The sequence below is a fragment of the Eulemur rufifrons genome, chromosome 7 (genome assembly GCF_041146395.1).
Source record: "Eulemur rufifrons isolate Redbay chromosome 7, OSU_ERuf_1, whole genome shotgun sequence".
NCBI lineage: Eukaryota > Metazoa > Chordata > Mammalia > Primates > Lemuridae > Eulemur > Eulemur rufifrons.
Genome location: NC_090989.1, coordinates 168,433,623 through 168,450,566, shown reverse-complemented (window position 1 = coordinate 168,450,566; position 16,944 = coordinate 168,433,623). Strand labels below are relative to the sequence as shown.

At 39.6% G+C, this 16,944-nt stretch overlaps 1 protein-coding gene across 1 annotated transcript in view; it reads right to left on the bottom strand.

Annotated features, from left to right (window-relative positions):
- The window catches only part of SYNPR (synaptoporin), a 298,001-nt gene extending 282,169 nt beyond the window's left edge, over positions 1-15,832 (bottom strand). Inside the window, exons 1-2 of the mRNA XM_069473773.1 lie at positions 15,576-15,832; positions 15,394-15,459 (exon numbers count right to left, since the gene is read on the bottom strand). Coding sequence (XP_069329874.1) covers positions 15,394-15,459; positions 15,576-15,593 — 84 coding nt within the window. The 5' untranslated portion in view covers positions 15,594-15,832. The remainder of the gene's footprint in view (positions 1-15,393; positions 15,460-15,575) is intronic.
- Between the last annotated feature and the right edge of the window lie 1,112 nt (positions 15,833-16,944).

The window sequence follows — 16,944 nt, the reverse complement described above, 5'->3', positions numbered from 1 at the left end:
TTGGGGTGAAGGGTGGCAGAGAAATGACTCCAATCCCATGGCTCTAATTATTCTCCATCATTTGCCTAGGCAACTGTGGTTTTGATTTATACAAATAAAATAAGATCAATTCACATCAAATCAAAACCGTTCTTTCATTTGTTGTTTCATCAAGTATATTTATATGAAAAAAACTTTAAAAAGTACTTGACTTTGAACAGCAAAGAGAACTTCAGAATTTTCACTCTGCATGCACACAACAGAATTCACCACGTGATTGAGAGAAATTCTAAGCAGTTTCAGTCAAACCACTATCTTGGTTGATTGTGCCCTGACAAGTACTGGCTTTTGATATAGGAATCCAATCTCTGGGAGAGGCTCACAATTTTTCTTCCTCTGTTACTGCTAAGTTAAGCACATAGGGTCTTTTTTGAAGCCCAGTAGACCTGGTATCAAATCTCAGTTCTGCTATTATCGACTGTGCACACTTAACCATCACTTAGAAAAGAGGGGAGGAAATGACACATATATTTTAATAGCGTTGTTAGAATTCAATGGGATAAAATGTAGAAAATACTTAGCACAGGGCCTAGAGCACATTAAGTATACAATGCATGTTAACAACTGCTTTTTAATTCACAGAGAGGCCAAGGTGGCCCAAAATAGCAATATGTGAGGCAGAGGCAGTGTGCACCCACAATGCTATCTCAGTTAATAGCAAGTGTGGTCAGGGATGTGATCCAAGAAAAAGAGGAAATGCCCTTGGCACCAGGCAGCTGCTGAATTTATTTTATTTTATTGGCAGAGTGTTCTACAATCAAAAGTCAGATATGCCTCAGATTCCTCAGATGGTGCAGTGATGCTCCATCCATTCTGCCTTTCTATCAAACAATTACTAAAGTCCCAACTACCTCAGATCCATACCCAAAGTAGCTATGGTATAAATTTGTGTGCATGTGTCTCAACAGCACATATACATGAGCTACAATTTCAGAAAAGTACTGAACATGCACCAACATTTATGAGTATCATTTAAAGTATAAAAATGTCACTTAGGATAAATAAATTTAGTATATAATATAAATAAAATACAAATAGAATGGTAAAATTTATATTATAAAATTATTTATATTATAAAAGCTTTATAACAATAGTGATTACCTTTGACATTCTAAAAAATTACATCTATTTTTATACATGGATACAGAGAAAGAAACACTCAGTATTTGCCTCTCAGCCCAAGTCAGAGAACAGCAATCAAAATAATTTCCAAATGGTGGAGTAGTACAATGACCTAGAAAGATTAAGGCAGCAGCTTATGTAAACGTCCACGTGAGTAGCATCATGAGTTTGGCAGCCTTAGCTATTGCTGTATAAATCCATTCTGTTCATTAAAGTATTTCCAAATGAAAATAAGAATATAAACAATCTTTTAAAAAGTGCAATCTTATTTAAAAAGCACAAAATTAAAGAAGTACAAATTCAATCAAGATTTTATTTCCACTATCAAATTGGAAAAACATTTAACTGGTAATGCCCACATCAATACTACCTCATTGTAGGGTAATTTGGGTATTCTTTCAAATACCTTTAAAATGTACAACCTTCAGCCAGCGATTCTACATCTAGAAACTGTCTAAGTCAATAGAGGTACAGTAAATATGTATGTTTAATAGAAGCTCCTTACAGGTTTTAAAAATAATATATTATACATTTGAAAACTACCTAAGTTAGGAATTAGTTAAATGATCTCTAGGACAGGCATACAGTGTATTAATATACAGCCATTGAAATTATAGACACATATTTTATCTAGGGGCATGGAAATACAATTTACAATACATTAAAGAGAATAAAGTAGGTGACAAATTAGTGCCTATTCTAAGGATGCATTTTATTATGGGTTGTATTGTGCACTCCCAAGATTCCTATGTTGAAATCCTAACTCCTAGTACCTCAGAATGTGACTTTATTTGGAAACAGGGTCATTGTAGATGTAATTAGTTAAGATTAGGTCATACTGGTGTTGGGTGGACTCCTAATTCAATATGACTGGTGTCATATGAAAAGGGGAAATTCAGACACAAACAGAGATACAAGCGCACACACACACACACACACGCACACAGAATGCCATGTGAAGAAGGCAGAGGTCAGGCAATGTATCATCCATAAGCCAAGGAATACCAAAGATAGCCGGTGAACCACCGAAAGCTAGGGGGAGGCACGGAACAGATCTTTGCACACAACCCTCAGAAGGAGCCAACTTTGCTAACACCCTGATCTCGGACTGCTAGCCTTCAGAACTGTGATACAATAAATTTCTGTGATTAAGTTACTTAGTCTGTGATAGTTTGTTCTATGGTACAGCCCTAGCACATTAGTACATCATTTCTGCAGGAAAAAAAGGTACATGCACATAAAAATGTCTAAAAGTACATTTTTTAAAATATTAAGCTTAGTTATTCCTCAGTAGAAAAACACTGGGTAATTTTTATTTAGTAATTTTTTCTTATTCTTTGATTTTAATTAATAAACATTTAACTAATGCATAAAATGGCTCTAAATAGCATGTACAAAAAAAAAAAAAGAACCCCAAATACAAACACAAGTAGTATGTTTGTATGTTTAGTATGTTTGGCAGCACAGCAGGCATGGGAGAGGCAAGAGGTCAGACAGACATGCTGTGAAATCCTGCCTTGGTCAATTACTTACCAGGTGTGCAACTTTGGGCAAGTGGCCTCATAAGGTCATTGTACAGTTTGAATGAAAGTATATAATGTAGGTAGCAGTGACATGGTACAGCCTGGCATGTAGCAAGAGCTCATTCATTTATAGCCATTATAGTGATCTCCTACTATTATAGGGGGACTTTTCTTTCTAAAATAAAGAAGTATGTTATTTCCTTCATAAAACAGATTCACAAATTAATGGTTACCTTATCAAAGCCACAGTCACCTTACCAAATTTTATCGTCCCACTTGAATTCATTCCAGTTATGTGGACCTATTCCTTATGACCTTTACTACAAAGAACATGTGTGCATGTGTGTGTGCATGTGCATATCTAGAGAAACAAAAGACTCGTGAATTTTCCAACTTTTCCTTTCCAAACTTGTGCAATAAAAAATATTTGGAGGGAAAGAAGAAAAATTAGCATGTTTTGAATATTTTCTATGTGCCATCACTTTTTGCAAATGTTATCTCTTTTAATGAACATAATAATTTTGCCTGGTAGTTGTCATTATTTCTACTCTTATAAATATGAAGGCCCAAAGAGACTAAGTAACATGTCCAAGTTCACATAGCTTGTCACTAATGGAAATGATAGTAAAATCCAAGGATTTTTTTCTATTACCAAATGAGAATATAGTAAATAAAGCCAGGCATTAAACAGACAAGCAAACAAAAAAGTTAGCACTGTAGGGTGACTGAAATAAACAACAATTTATTGTATGTTTTCAAATAACTAGAAGAATAGATTTTGAATGTTCCCAACATAAAGAAATAAATGTTTGAGGTGATGGATATGCTAATTACCTTGGATATGCTATATACCATTGTATACATGTATCAAAATATCATGCTGTACCCCATAAATACGTACAATTATCATGTCAATTAAGTTGTTGGTTTTTTACAAAAAGCAACCAGCAATCTAAAATATAGTCATGCACCACATAATGGTGTTTCGGTCAATGATAAACTGCATATACAATAGAGGTCTCATAAGATTAAAATATCATATTTTTACTATACCCTTTCTATGTTTAGCTATGTTTAGATACAGGAATACTTACCATTGTGTTACAGTTGCCTATGGTATTCAGTATAGTAACATGCTGTACAAGTTTGTAGCATAGGACCCATAGGCTATACCATATAGCTTAGGTGTGTAGTGACTCTACCATCTAGGTTTTTTTAAGTACTCTTTATGATGTTTACACAATGACAAAATCACCTAATGATTTAGAATGTGTCTCTGTCATTAAGTGACATGACTGTATATATATATTAGACAGACAGAGAGAGAGAGAGAGAGAGAGAGAGAGAAACTATAATATTTACACTTCAAATTTACCTACTGCTGCTGGTAAACATAGCCTTTCCCCCAGAATAGCTAAAGTTTCACACCACTATTAATTTAACACACGTTCTTGCTTTGTGTGTTTGCTTGTTTGTTTACCAATGAAGTACATGTCATTTAAAATAAATTTCAAATGCATATCTGCATACCCTGAGTGATTTTGGTGATCACATAATAATCATGCTTTGCTTTCAACTGCTTCATAAATATAATAGAATCAGTGAATCTGACAACAGAAGTTCTTCCATAAACCCTGGTTGATGATTATGACACATAAAAATGTACCTTCCATCTTTGCTCGAATGGCTGCAGCTGTAGGTAAATGGACTTCAAAGGTAGCACATCAGGAATTGCTCTTATAGGAAAGATTTTCCAAATATCTGAACTTCAGTTTTCTAGATTCAAGGACAGTCAACATTTATTGGCCCTCTCCCATAATGTGTACAGGAACTTTTGTACACTTACGTTCATTTTATTTCACAACTCTGTACTATAGATGTTTATTCCCATTTTATAGTTAAAGGTGTTGAGAGACAGGAAGATAAAGGAATTTACCCATTGTTTCTCAGCCATTAATTCGTATTTATCATTTAAACATATCTTTGATGAAGGCAAAATCCCTGAGGAACTTTAGGTTCAGTGAAGTTGATCTGCCCAAGAACACACTCAAAGTGTGTGGTTGAGCCCCAGCTTCTATGGCTCCAAATCCAGAACATTCTAAATCACAGTCATAATCCCTATTCATCTAACCACCCCCTTTTGCAGCTGAAATGTCTCTGAGAATTTCCATTCTTCACTCAGATCATGGGTTTGTGCCTAGTAATTTTCTAGTATGTCTCTCACAATCTTCTACATTCTCAATTTTCTGGATTCCAGCCTCTGGAAGGATCCCAGAGAGAGTGTCAGCTGTTTATCAGGTGCGGGCAATATTATCAGGTGAAGTCAGTGCATGAGAAGCCTCATGGTAGACCAGATGGGTGAGGGAGCGCTTCATGACCCTAGCAATTTTCTGGCGTCATTCTTTCTTTTGACTTAACCCTTCTGTCTTCTTGATTCTTTTGGATCCCAGCTTCAGGAAGAATTCCAGTGGGAGTGTCAACTCTCTATCAGGTGCAGGCAAAACCATTATATGAAGAAGTCATTGCATGAACGCATAGCCAGGCAGTCTCACAGTAGACCAGACGGATGTCTGAGCACTTCTTGTGAAAGCACACAAATCTTTCTAAATAATAGATCTAAAGAATGGCAGCTCACACAAACATCATGGGCAGAAAAAAATCATTTACTCCTCCACCATCCATAATAAAACCTGTCTGACTTGAATAACTTGCCACTTAAAGAAATTTAAGTGTTCATAATCTTGATAAATATCCAGATCCTTCCTGAATTCCACAGATATCCTTATAAGATAGTAGAAAGGGAACTGAATTAGAAATGAGAAGATGTGACTTGAAGGAGCATTGTCTCTGCTGTTTTCAATGGGGAAATCATTTAACCACAAGACCTGATGGTAATGAGTGATAACTATTAACGGGAGACAGTGCAGAAAAATGATTAGGAGCATGGAGTCTGGCATCTAATTTCCTGGGTTCAAATCCTAGCTCTATCACACACTAGCTGTATGACTTTAGGCAAGTAGCTTGATCTCTCCAGGCCTGTTTCCCCATCTATAAAAAGGGGTTATTGATTAGTCCTTCATAAGGTAATATGAAATTAAATGACATAAGAAATGTATAGCACTTAGTAAAGTGCTTGTCTCTACATATTAGTATTAATACTATTTGTGTATACTTTATGATCATCTCACAAGCAATGTTCTCCCAATGGAGAAACAAACAAACAAAAAAAAAAACAATGTAACAATGCTCTATTGGGCAAACTTTATGTTTATACGGTGTTAGAAGTTTTAGGAATACTTAATTGTATTTGTAGATATATCATCACCTTCAACAACCTCTTTCTCAGTTATATATGTACACAGTTAGGGTGCCTTTGTATGGACCAGACACTACTGGCAGTTTTACTAACATTATCTTACTTAACATTCACAGCAACCGAAAGGCGTGACTCATGATTCTCATTTGATGGCTGTGCACTCAGGATCAGAATAATTATGCAATCTGCCCAGCATCCCATGGCTAGAACGAAGAGCCAGAATTTCAGGATAAGGCTGATCCCAAAAGCCATCCTCCTTCAGGCTCCATGCTGCCTTCCAGTTGTTTCACAGTGGCTTTTGCTAGTCAACTAATTCCTCCTTTCCCCTTCCTCAAACAAACTGCACCTAGCACACAAGGCAAGCCAATGACTCTTTCGTGAGTAATCTGTTTCCTCCCATATTAAAAAACACATAAAAATAATGAATGCAGTAATTAATGTAGTCTTCTAAGATCACGGACCAGAGCTGAATTAACCTATCAATATGTGAATATAAATGAAGTACATGATGGGGTGAGGGAATACATTTTTATTCACAAATGGCTTGTCTCATCACTGGGCAAAAACTCATCACTCCTTTCAGGAAGAGGCTTTCAGCTGATGGACAAGATGCCACAAGCTGGTGGAGCCCGTGTGCTGATGAGCCAAAGGTACACCCCTTTGGGTAATATTACCAGTGAAAATCCACCAAATTATCCCCTAATCAGACAGAATTCCAAGAACGCTGATACCAAAATCTCAAAGGTGTAGCATCTTCTTGAGAAAATTACCAATGCTACCTTAATGAAAGAAGTCCTGGTCAAAAAGCCATTTATTTTCATTCCAGTCATGTACACATCCCATCGAGCCTGTCCTGACAATGACTTGAAGGATTGTCTCACTGCCCCAGATGAAAGAACAGTCTAGAGGGAAACATTTTGAATCTAATGACCCTTTTAATTCAGGCCACAAGTGACAGGACAGGAGTGGGCATTTGACCCACGGGCAACCAATCTGTAGATTGGCTATTGACTTACCGTATGGCCTGAGGCTGATAGCTGTGTCCACACTAAAAAAAATTATTAGCTGAGCCAATCATATTCTTTCTTTTAGGACATTAAATGAGAACTATGGAAAGAATGATTGAGAAAAAAAAAAAGGGAGCACACAGAGAGGGCAGGCAGAACAGTGGGCAAGGCGTAATAAGGGTGGCACCCTTGCTAAGGCATTTGCTAATCATTGCCTTGAATCTCAAGATATGAGGCCCAGGCCTTCCTTGCACTTTTATTTCTGTAAGACTTCTCCTCTGTTATTATGCTGTAGGTATCCTATGATAGCCCTCTTCCCTTGAGAGCTGAACCTTTGTGACTTACTCTCCTCCATAACCAAGCTAAACAATTGTTTCTATGGAAGGCCTTATAGTTCCTTTTCACAATGGAGATCACAAAGGGAATTTGCACCTTATCCAATGTGTTCCCTAGAATTCATTGAGTTATTCTTTATTCTCTTCCCTCCTTCCCTTCTTCCCTCACTTGCTTCAACCAATACTTACTAAGCACGTACTCCCTGGGTGTCTCGGTGAGGTTTGTAAATGCCCTGGGAGCTGGCCTTACTATGTGCCAAGCTCTGTGTTAGAAACTCAGAATGTGCTGATGAGCAGGGAAAACAAGATCCCTGCCCTCATGGAGTATTTAGTTTCGTTGAGGAGCTAGAATGAAAACCAGTCATTAAAGAGTGTGTCTGGGAGCCATCAGGAGGCCAACCCTACCTAGTAAGACTTCCCTTCTCAGTGATAGCTGTGCTGACACTGAAGGGGGACGAGGAATTCACCAGCTAAAAAAGGTTGAGTGAGAGCAAGAGGAAGTGTTCTAAGTAGAGGAAGTGGCACAGACAAAAATCCATTAGACCAGTAAGAAACTATCACCAGGCCCTCAGAACATCCCAGAACTGTGAAATGTGTACAGAGCAAGAAATTGGCTCTTGGTGTGAGATTTAAAAGGATGAGGGTGCATTCCCTCCTCCCACATCCTACAAGTTTGGATAATTCATTACTTTCAACTGGCAGCATCATTCTTTCCTGTAGGTGCCAGAGAGACCAAAGAGACTGGGATGAAGGGTAAGGGAGGGAAGTGGTTGGGAAGGACTGAGCCACACAGGGAGCAGAGATCAGGCTCTTATACTTCACATCTCATCCTGTCCTCTATCCAGTAACTATATTATGCTGTCCAGAGGCACTTAGGTTGAAAAAAGTAATTCTTATCACCACCATCATCACCAATGATCATCATGATCACGATTATCATTAACTTTTGGAAAACATTTAATAGTTACTAAGCATTTTTACATGCTTGGTCTCACTTTACGCATTAACTGCCATGTGAGTTGTATTTAACTCATGCTGGTTTGAGCCTGGGGCCTTGTGAAGGATATGTAACTCACAGGTCTCTTCACCTTGGGAGCCGTGTGAACTATTTTTCAAGTTGCATATAACTCACACACAGAAAACGATAAAAAATAAAAAATTTTTCATTAAATTAGAAAGAATCATTTTGTTTTCAAGGTTTTTATTCTATTTTCATAATAAAACACCGTAGCCCCCAATTTTTTTTTTTCTAGTGTGGCAGTCAATGTGTTAAAATTTCCAACACTATGGGAAGGTAGGCAAGGGATATTGTCCCAAATATTCAGGTGAGGAAACCGAGGTTCCCTTAAGGAAGGCTAAGCTAATACAATACATAAGAATAATCATAAATACAGCAAAAGTCAAATACCTGCCCACACAAGGTGAAGACTAGAAGGAAGATCGTAGTTCTATACATATATACCTTAGAGACCTTCTACTGTTATTTTTTTCTGCTATCATATGACTATATTTCTGCCAACCCTATACTGGGTCAGGGAGAGATGTGAATCCTCTCGGGAAAAGAGAGCTAAGAATGATGCCTCCTCTTCAGCAGAGTCTAGAGTTATTCTTGTGTTTCTATCTGGGAATTCCCAAGGGCCAGGAGCAGCTGGGTATTAGAGTGTGGTTAGTAAGTGCCTGTAGTTGACCCTGTGAGAAACTTCAGCTATATCTTGGAGTATTCAGTTGGACACACTGTGACTCTTCCAAATCTAGGCAATTGTCTAAGGATTATGTTTGGACAAAGACCAGGAAAATTCTCTCTCCATAACTCAACAAAAGAAACCCCCAGAGCCAAGTGCCTGTAATTCTTCTCCTATAGGTTCAACACTGACCTCTCTGGAATATTCTTTGAAATGTGGATATTCCAAGGAGCAAGTACCTGGAGTGTCACTCATGCTATGGTAAAAATAAGCCTGGCAGCTTGAGAGCCCTCCACACTAGAGTACAGAGACAAAGGGGCTCAAAAGAGAAATGAGTAAGTGTGAATGAATACAGATTTCCTACTTCAGAGTTTTGCCAAGACTCTAACTTGCAAGAAGTTAGTCATAGTGTTCTAAATTACCCTCTGATGGATTTCCACTTTCTCCTTTTTCATCATTATCACAACCACTGGAATCATTATCATCACCTTCATAATCATTTATTGAGAATGTATAGCCCAGGCACTGTGTGAGGAACTTTACTTAGATTAAGTCAATCATTATAGCAACCTTTTAAACCAGGAACTATCCTTAGCCCTATTTTATAGGTGAGAAAAACAAAGCCTACTGAATTAAAGAACTTGCCCAAGGTATCCAAACCAGTAAAAAATAACTGGATTTAAATCCATAAGAAGTACTCCTGACCTTTCTGTCTTTTTTCCTATACTTGTGAGCTCAAACATTAATTTTCTTAATAAACTCAGAAAAACATTAAGTGGTGAATCCATTAGCGACTGGGGAGTTGCTCTTTTTGTTGTGTATTTATTGATTCATATTCCAATTGCACATGATTTTTGTTACTAATTGAGAGACTAGAAAGATACAACTAAATCCACATAATGTCGATTTAAATTACATCAGATCCTCAATGGCAGATTGCTGCTCATGATTTAGGTAAATTTTATGTTAGAATTCCCTATCTTATTTATACTTAGGAGGAAAAAAAGTTGTTTGACACATGTACACATTTTTTAATAAAAAATGGGAAAAAGGCCATAAACTGAGATTAAATTATTGGCTGACTTTATAATCAAAGTTTTTTCTACATATTTTAAATGAAAAGATAACTAGTTTTTCATTGGAACCTACTCTACCTTCATTAATTCATAACTAACAGTAAATAAAGCCACATGTAAGAAAATTGATGTCTGTTGCATTCATTTCTAAATACAAATACTCCTTGGCATTTTCAGGAAAGGCTGCAAAATACAACTTGATGAGTGAGATAAATACTGCAAAATAGGATGACATCTGCTTTTTAAAGTTTCTTTGAGGATTAGGGATAAGATACGGCAAGTGCCTACTACACTGGAGAAAGCAGAAGAGTGTAGCATTTAGGAGAATACAGTTTGGAGTAAGACTGCTCAAATCCTCACCTTGCCATTTCCTACAATTTCATTCTTCACGAGTTGGTTAATATCTTTAAGCCTCAGGGTGAAATGGGAATGTTAAAGTCACACAATTTCAACACGACAATATAAGAAAAGTACTGTAATATATAGTGGCTCGTATGAAGCCTGCATGATGAAGGGAGCTATTATTACTTCTCTCATTAGGGGATTAAAATGGTGGCTACATTATATTATATCATATTACACTGTATTATTACTATAATGACTTGCTTCACTTTGTGGTTACCAATACCATGCATTGTAAATGCTATTGCTATCAAGAAAGTAGTAAGATGTTTGCTTGTTGTTTGCTTGAAAAACATGGCTTAGAATTTAAATTCAGGAATGAGGATTATATAAATGCTAGTGCCTCCATTTAAATCAAGTAGACCTATTCCTCATATATCAGCCACACTTCATCTCTGGGTTAGCTGGCCTCCTTGGTTAGGCAGAGGGGTAGAAAGGAAAGGCAGATGGAGATGTGAAGCCCAGGGATTATAGCAGAAATGGTAGAGCAAAAGTAGGAATGGATGTCAAAGAATAAGGATTAGAGGAATCAGGCAAATTTACCCAGCAGTTAATTCTGTAGGGGCAGAATCTGGAGCTGTAGCACTGTGTTGGAGGGTTATCTAAACCCTGCAAATATCATTTTGAGGCATTTAAGTCCTTTCGATGATCTTATGTCTGTTATCAATGTGGTCCTGAACAATATGGATGTGTGGGGTCCTCCACTGTCCAATTCACATAAGTCCACAGGTGCTAATCCAGAGCATTGTAAGCAGTAGAGGAACGAAAGAATGTGCTGACATAGTTTTTTAAAAAGAAAAGATAAAAAGGAGACCAAAGACCTACTGACAAAGTGCTGAAGTAGTGAAATAAGAATGATCAGTGGAAGACAGGACTATATCAAATTAGTTTTTCAGAGTAAATCTGAGAATGGGATAAATTCAATATATATATATATATATATATTTTTTTAATATTTCCAAAATGATGGTTTAAGAGATTGGCTTGGATCTATTTTATCAATAGAGAATAAATGGAATAGACCACCAGAGTCAGTGCTATAACCCAATTTTCTGTTTTGACCCAAAGTTAGTGAAAGGTCCCCTGACCTCATTTAAGTAGAGATTAAGGATATGGAAATTTTGCCTGAAAGTCTTCGAAAATGGCTAAAGCTCTTCCCTCAAGACTTGACTTTCATATGTTATTAAGACTTTAAAACTACTGTATCCATGAATCCTTCCTAAGGAAAGAACACATAAATAAAGTGCATTTTTCCCCTAGGCTATAAATCCAAAAGTGGAGCATGACTGTAGAGGTAATGCCAGTTCATATGGTCAATCCATATAAAATAATTTAAAATACGAGTTATTTTTAAGAATTAGTCTTGTGCATGCACTAGTGTAGACAGACGATATGCCTGTGATTCTTCCTGCATACCACAGCTTTCCTTCAGCCTCTCCCATTTTTTACACATTGCACCTCAAATTATACCCTGCTGAAAAAAACAATTTTAATAGTTCAGTGTTACATGTCTATGCTTTACTCTATGCTCATACAAATTACATGTATGCACATGCACACACAAAACTATACTTTCTTTTTTTCTTTTTGCAAAAATAGTATGATACTCTATACATTACTTTGAAATCTGATTAAATAAATTACCTACATGTCAATTAAAAGAATAAATATTTCTTTTTTTCATTTAACAATTTTATCATATACAAAAAATAAAACTCATATTTTCTCACTTAACAGTCTTTCAAACACAATACGTGTATTCACTTCCAGGTCAACGCATATTAATTTAATTCATTCTTTCTAATGGTAGTGTAATATTTTATAGCATGCATGAATCATATTTTAATTATTTTCCTATAATAGACTTACTAGTTGCTTCCAGTTCTTTCCACTACAGAATATGTTGCAATAAATATCCTTGAACATATTGCTATGGTCTAAATGTTTATGTCCACCCTGTCTCCCCATATTCATATGTTGAAACATAATTTCCAAAGTACTGGTATTAGGAGGTGGGGCCTTTGGGAGGTGATTGGCTCATCAGTGTGGAGGCCCTGGGAATGAGATTAGTGCCCTATGAGGAACTGAAGAGACCAGAGTTCTTTCCTTCTGCCATGGGAAGGTGCCATCTATGAACCAGAAAGTGGGCCCTCACCAGACACTGAATCTGATGGTACCTTGATCTTGGACTTCTCAGCCTCCAAAACTGTGAAAAATAAATTTCAATTGTTTATAAGCTACCCAGTTTATGAGTTTTGTTATAGCAGCCCAAATAGACTAAGACACGTATATTTTTACATGCACTTTTATTTCTACAGCATAAATCCTGGGGGTGGGGGGAGAGAAATTATAGCTTAAAGGCCTTAGAGACTACCAACTTGAAGGCTGCTCTTCATTGCTTTGTAAAACTTCCTCAAAAACAGGAGGAACTGGGATATTTTAAGTGCTCTTTTATTACTGATTTACAATTTTTGCTCAACACTTACTGTTTACCATGCACTATGAAAGGAACTAGTGAGGAACACAGAGACAAATAGAAGAAATTTTCTGCCACCTAAGAGACCACATGCCCTCTCACTGTCAATATCTCTCACAGAAAAAGATACATTGGAGTGGCTCCTCATGCCACTGTATGCACACAGATTGTGTCTTCTTTCCCTCTGCCCACTACTTCAAACTTTCTCAGCAACTTATCTTCTCTCCCTCTCTCCTCCCATTTCTCTAATTCAGCTCTTTTAATTGTAGATCAACCAATTAACTTATCTGACTTTTTAAGTTTGTTTTGTCCATGAGAATCTAATTACTGATTTATGAGCAAAAAGCCATTTCTGCTTAGAGCCTTAGATTCATACAAGAGAGAGAAGGACCACAAATATTTTAAATGCAGTAACTTTTATTCTCTCTCTCTTTCACACACACACACCCCAAGAAAAAACAACTATAATGCAGTATAAAGCAGTGTGATAAATTCTCATGAATGAATGAACAAATAAATAAAAAGTAATGGAAGCTCCAAGAATGAGGTGAATCATTCAGTTTGGAATAGAGAAAAGGGGAAGGAGTAAATATGAGGAAAATCTTCATAGAGGAGGTAACATTTGAGTTGAGGTAAAAGACAAACATTTTCTCCAGGCTTGGAGTGTGAGTGTGTTCCATACAGTGTGAACAGAGACAGCAAGGACATTGAGGTAAACAGTGCTTTTGAGTATTGAAGGGACCTGGTATAGCTTAGAATGGTGGTTCTCCAACTTTAATATGTGTAAGAATTACACAGGAAGCTTGTTTAAAATGCAGATTCATGGGCAACCATCTCCCCAGTATTTTGATTTTGTGTCCAGGAATCTATAATTTAAACAAGTTCATCCAGATTGATGATGCATTGGAATATACCAGTAGAGGCTGGGTACTGAGTAGTGTCACAACATCATGTTGCAACAGTATTGGACAGAATACAAACTAATATTTTAGATAAGTGACAATGTGACACAATAAGAGATTATGTCAGAAAATGATGTCGAGTCTTTGAACTTGATTTTGAGAGAGAATGGTTTGACAATGGAGATATCGTTTTGATCCAAAAAAAAGCCATTCTTTCACAGGACTTATTTATTGAATGGCTGAAAATGAATGTGGGCAGAATTTTGAGAAAAGCCAACTGAAAAAGTTTCCTGGACTGTGAGCATCGCTTGCTTTGTTTAACTTGGCTGTAAGGAAAACAGTTTCGGAATAGCCAGCTCAGAACCACTAGTTCAAGCCTTGCAAAAGCTGTCTTGATTATGGCAATTTGCTATATTCGTGCATTTTTATTCAGGTCTGCAAAAAAGGCAAATGTGATTGTCTCGTAGATCGTCCACGTAAACACTCACCACCGTTATGTAGCCAAAGCCAGATACGAGCCCTCGGAGCTAAGATCTGGGAACACAGAACAGTCTCTTACATAATTTCCCAGCTAGTCAGTGTTAGGGCCTGTGATTAATGCTACATGACGGGCTTTGAACTTTCTGTTCAGATAGGTTCGCTTGCCTTTTTGAGCTCCTAGCAAGAAGAAACGTGTGACCTGCAGATTTCACTCTGAATAACCATCATCCATCCAACAACACTGACATTGCTCTGTGGTCCCTGGAGTAACCGTTTCTGTGCCTCACTCCTCTGTCCACAAATTGCCATAGGACCATCAGGGTTGTTTTTTTTCTTTTTTTGTTAAGGGACACAGCAGAAGAGGAATATAACTCCTAAAGCCCAATCGCTGAAGAAAGCTACACCAGAGAAGGCTGGTGGGCTCTTCTGGGATAAATCAGGAGAGCCCTCAAGGAGTGGCCAGAGAAGGGAAACTGTAATAGGGAAGGAAAGAGTCTCGCTGTCTCCCCCAGCACCTTTGATAGCCTCGCAGCTTCCCTCCCGCCACGATCTCCCGCGGAGCAGTTGACCACAGCGCTCCCAGCATCCCAGTCCGAGCGAGGAGCCGTCCCAGTTCTGACAACTTTCTGAGCTTGGCTAAGTCTTCCCTGCTACCGCGCACAGCTCTGGGCGCCTCCACTCGTTCCTCACCCTGCCAAGGTCCAGGTGAGGGGCCAGAGCCCAGCGGCAGCTCCTCCATCTGCTCCCTCCCCACCTCCCGGGGAGGAGGCTTCTTTCCACAGCCCCTGTGTGTCTGCACGCGGTGAGGTGAGATGACACTTGGTCTCAGCGCCTGCAAAAATTCGTCCACACTTCTGCCTCCAAGCGGGGTCCCTCGACCTTGTCCCCACCACCCCAGAATGGCACCCTGGGAGTAGGCAGGATTGAAGTAAGGGGTTTGGAGCAGACCCGAGCAGAGAGCACCCGCCCGACCTCTCCTCACCTGCTGGTTCGCCGCCTCGGCGCCCCTCCCCGCACACACACTGCTACTCACCAATTCCAGGGCTCGCAGGAAGGCAAGGGGCTCCTTCAGCGCCCGGAAGGTGCCCGCTGAGGCCAGCTTTGGAGGAGCGAGGCAAGAGAGAGAAAGCAAAAACGTGAGGAAAGGGCTGAGGGCGCCTCTCCGGAGCCACGGGGTCCCCCCAGAGCCAGCCGCCCTGCCCAGTTCTGGCTTACCTGACTCACGGGGTCCATAGCTCGCCCTCGCTCGGTCTTCTCACCTACTGGTTCCCTTTGAAAATGAAGTTCGGTTGACACCACCGTCCTCGGGCTCAGAAGCCCCTTCGGTGACAGCCGGAGGAGCGAGAGCCCGGAGCGGCCAGGCGAGAGCCGGGGCCCGGGAGAGCCGTCCGCCCCGCGCCCGCTCGCTAACGCCGGGCCGTGCGCTCCGGGAACCCAGCGCGCCGGGGACGCGAGCCCAGCCAGCCGAGGGGCGCGGAGGGAAGAGCTGGGTTAGGGTAGAGACAGCAGGGGAGGGGAGAAAGCCAAGCAGCCAGGGGAAGGCTGTCATTGGCCAGTCGCGTGCTCCGGAGGGGAGGGCGAGGAGGTGGGCGACGCAGAGCCCACAGGCATTGGCGCAGGCTCGGCCGCGCCCGCCCGGTGCCCTCTGGCTCCGGGGGAAACTTTGGGGCTGTTGGTTGAGGAAAGCAGACTGGCTCTGTCAGCAAGACGGCTGCCCCCACTGAAGAAGGGGTTTCCAGGTAGGAGAAAAACGCCTACACCTTACACGGGACATGTGTGTGAGTTCTGGTGACTTCTGAACTCCCGAGAAAGACTACGTGTTTGTTGACTCCTTCATTCATTTCCTCAAGGCTTCATGGAACGTCCTCCATGTAACCAGCCTGTGCTAGGTGCTGGGGCCCACCAAAAAAAAAAAAAAAAGTATAAGCACTGCCTCTTCCCTCGGGGGAAGCAGCGGGGAAAGAGGAAATTTCAATGTGGGCTGGACAGTGATGCAAAAGGTGGGCACAGGTGCTTTGGGTCACACAGCAGGACATTCACCCCGGCCCAGAGAGGGCCAGGGCAGAAGAAACTGTGGAAAGAAATGAATCTTGAATGTAGAACCATGTACCGGGCCGATAAGCCTCAGGGCCACTGTGTGAGGTCAGGAACAAATTATCATGCCTATTTTAAAAGTCGAAAACAGATTTAGTAAGGTTGAATTAAACAAGGTAAAACATCTCAGAAAGGGCCAAACAGGGATTGAAATTCAGGAACCTTTCAAGCTCATGTTGTTTCTACTGAGATTCTTTGCCTAAGATCTGACCCCCAAAGGAAGACACCCCCCCAAAAAATTCATCATAAATAGGACTCTGAGTTTATCTTCCAAAGTTACTCAGACTGTTTTCTTGGAACTTAGTGAAAGGTGATTCACATATTTTCCTCCCTTAGTGGGCTAAACTTGATGAATATAACCAAACAACAACAACAACAACAAAAACCCCTAAGTTCTATGAGCTAGAAACTGTGCTTTATAAATATTACTTCATTAAATATTCATAAACCCCCAAGAGTTAGTAGTACTATTATTCCCATTTTAGAGATG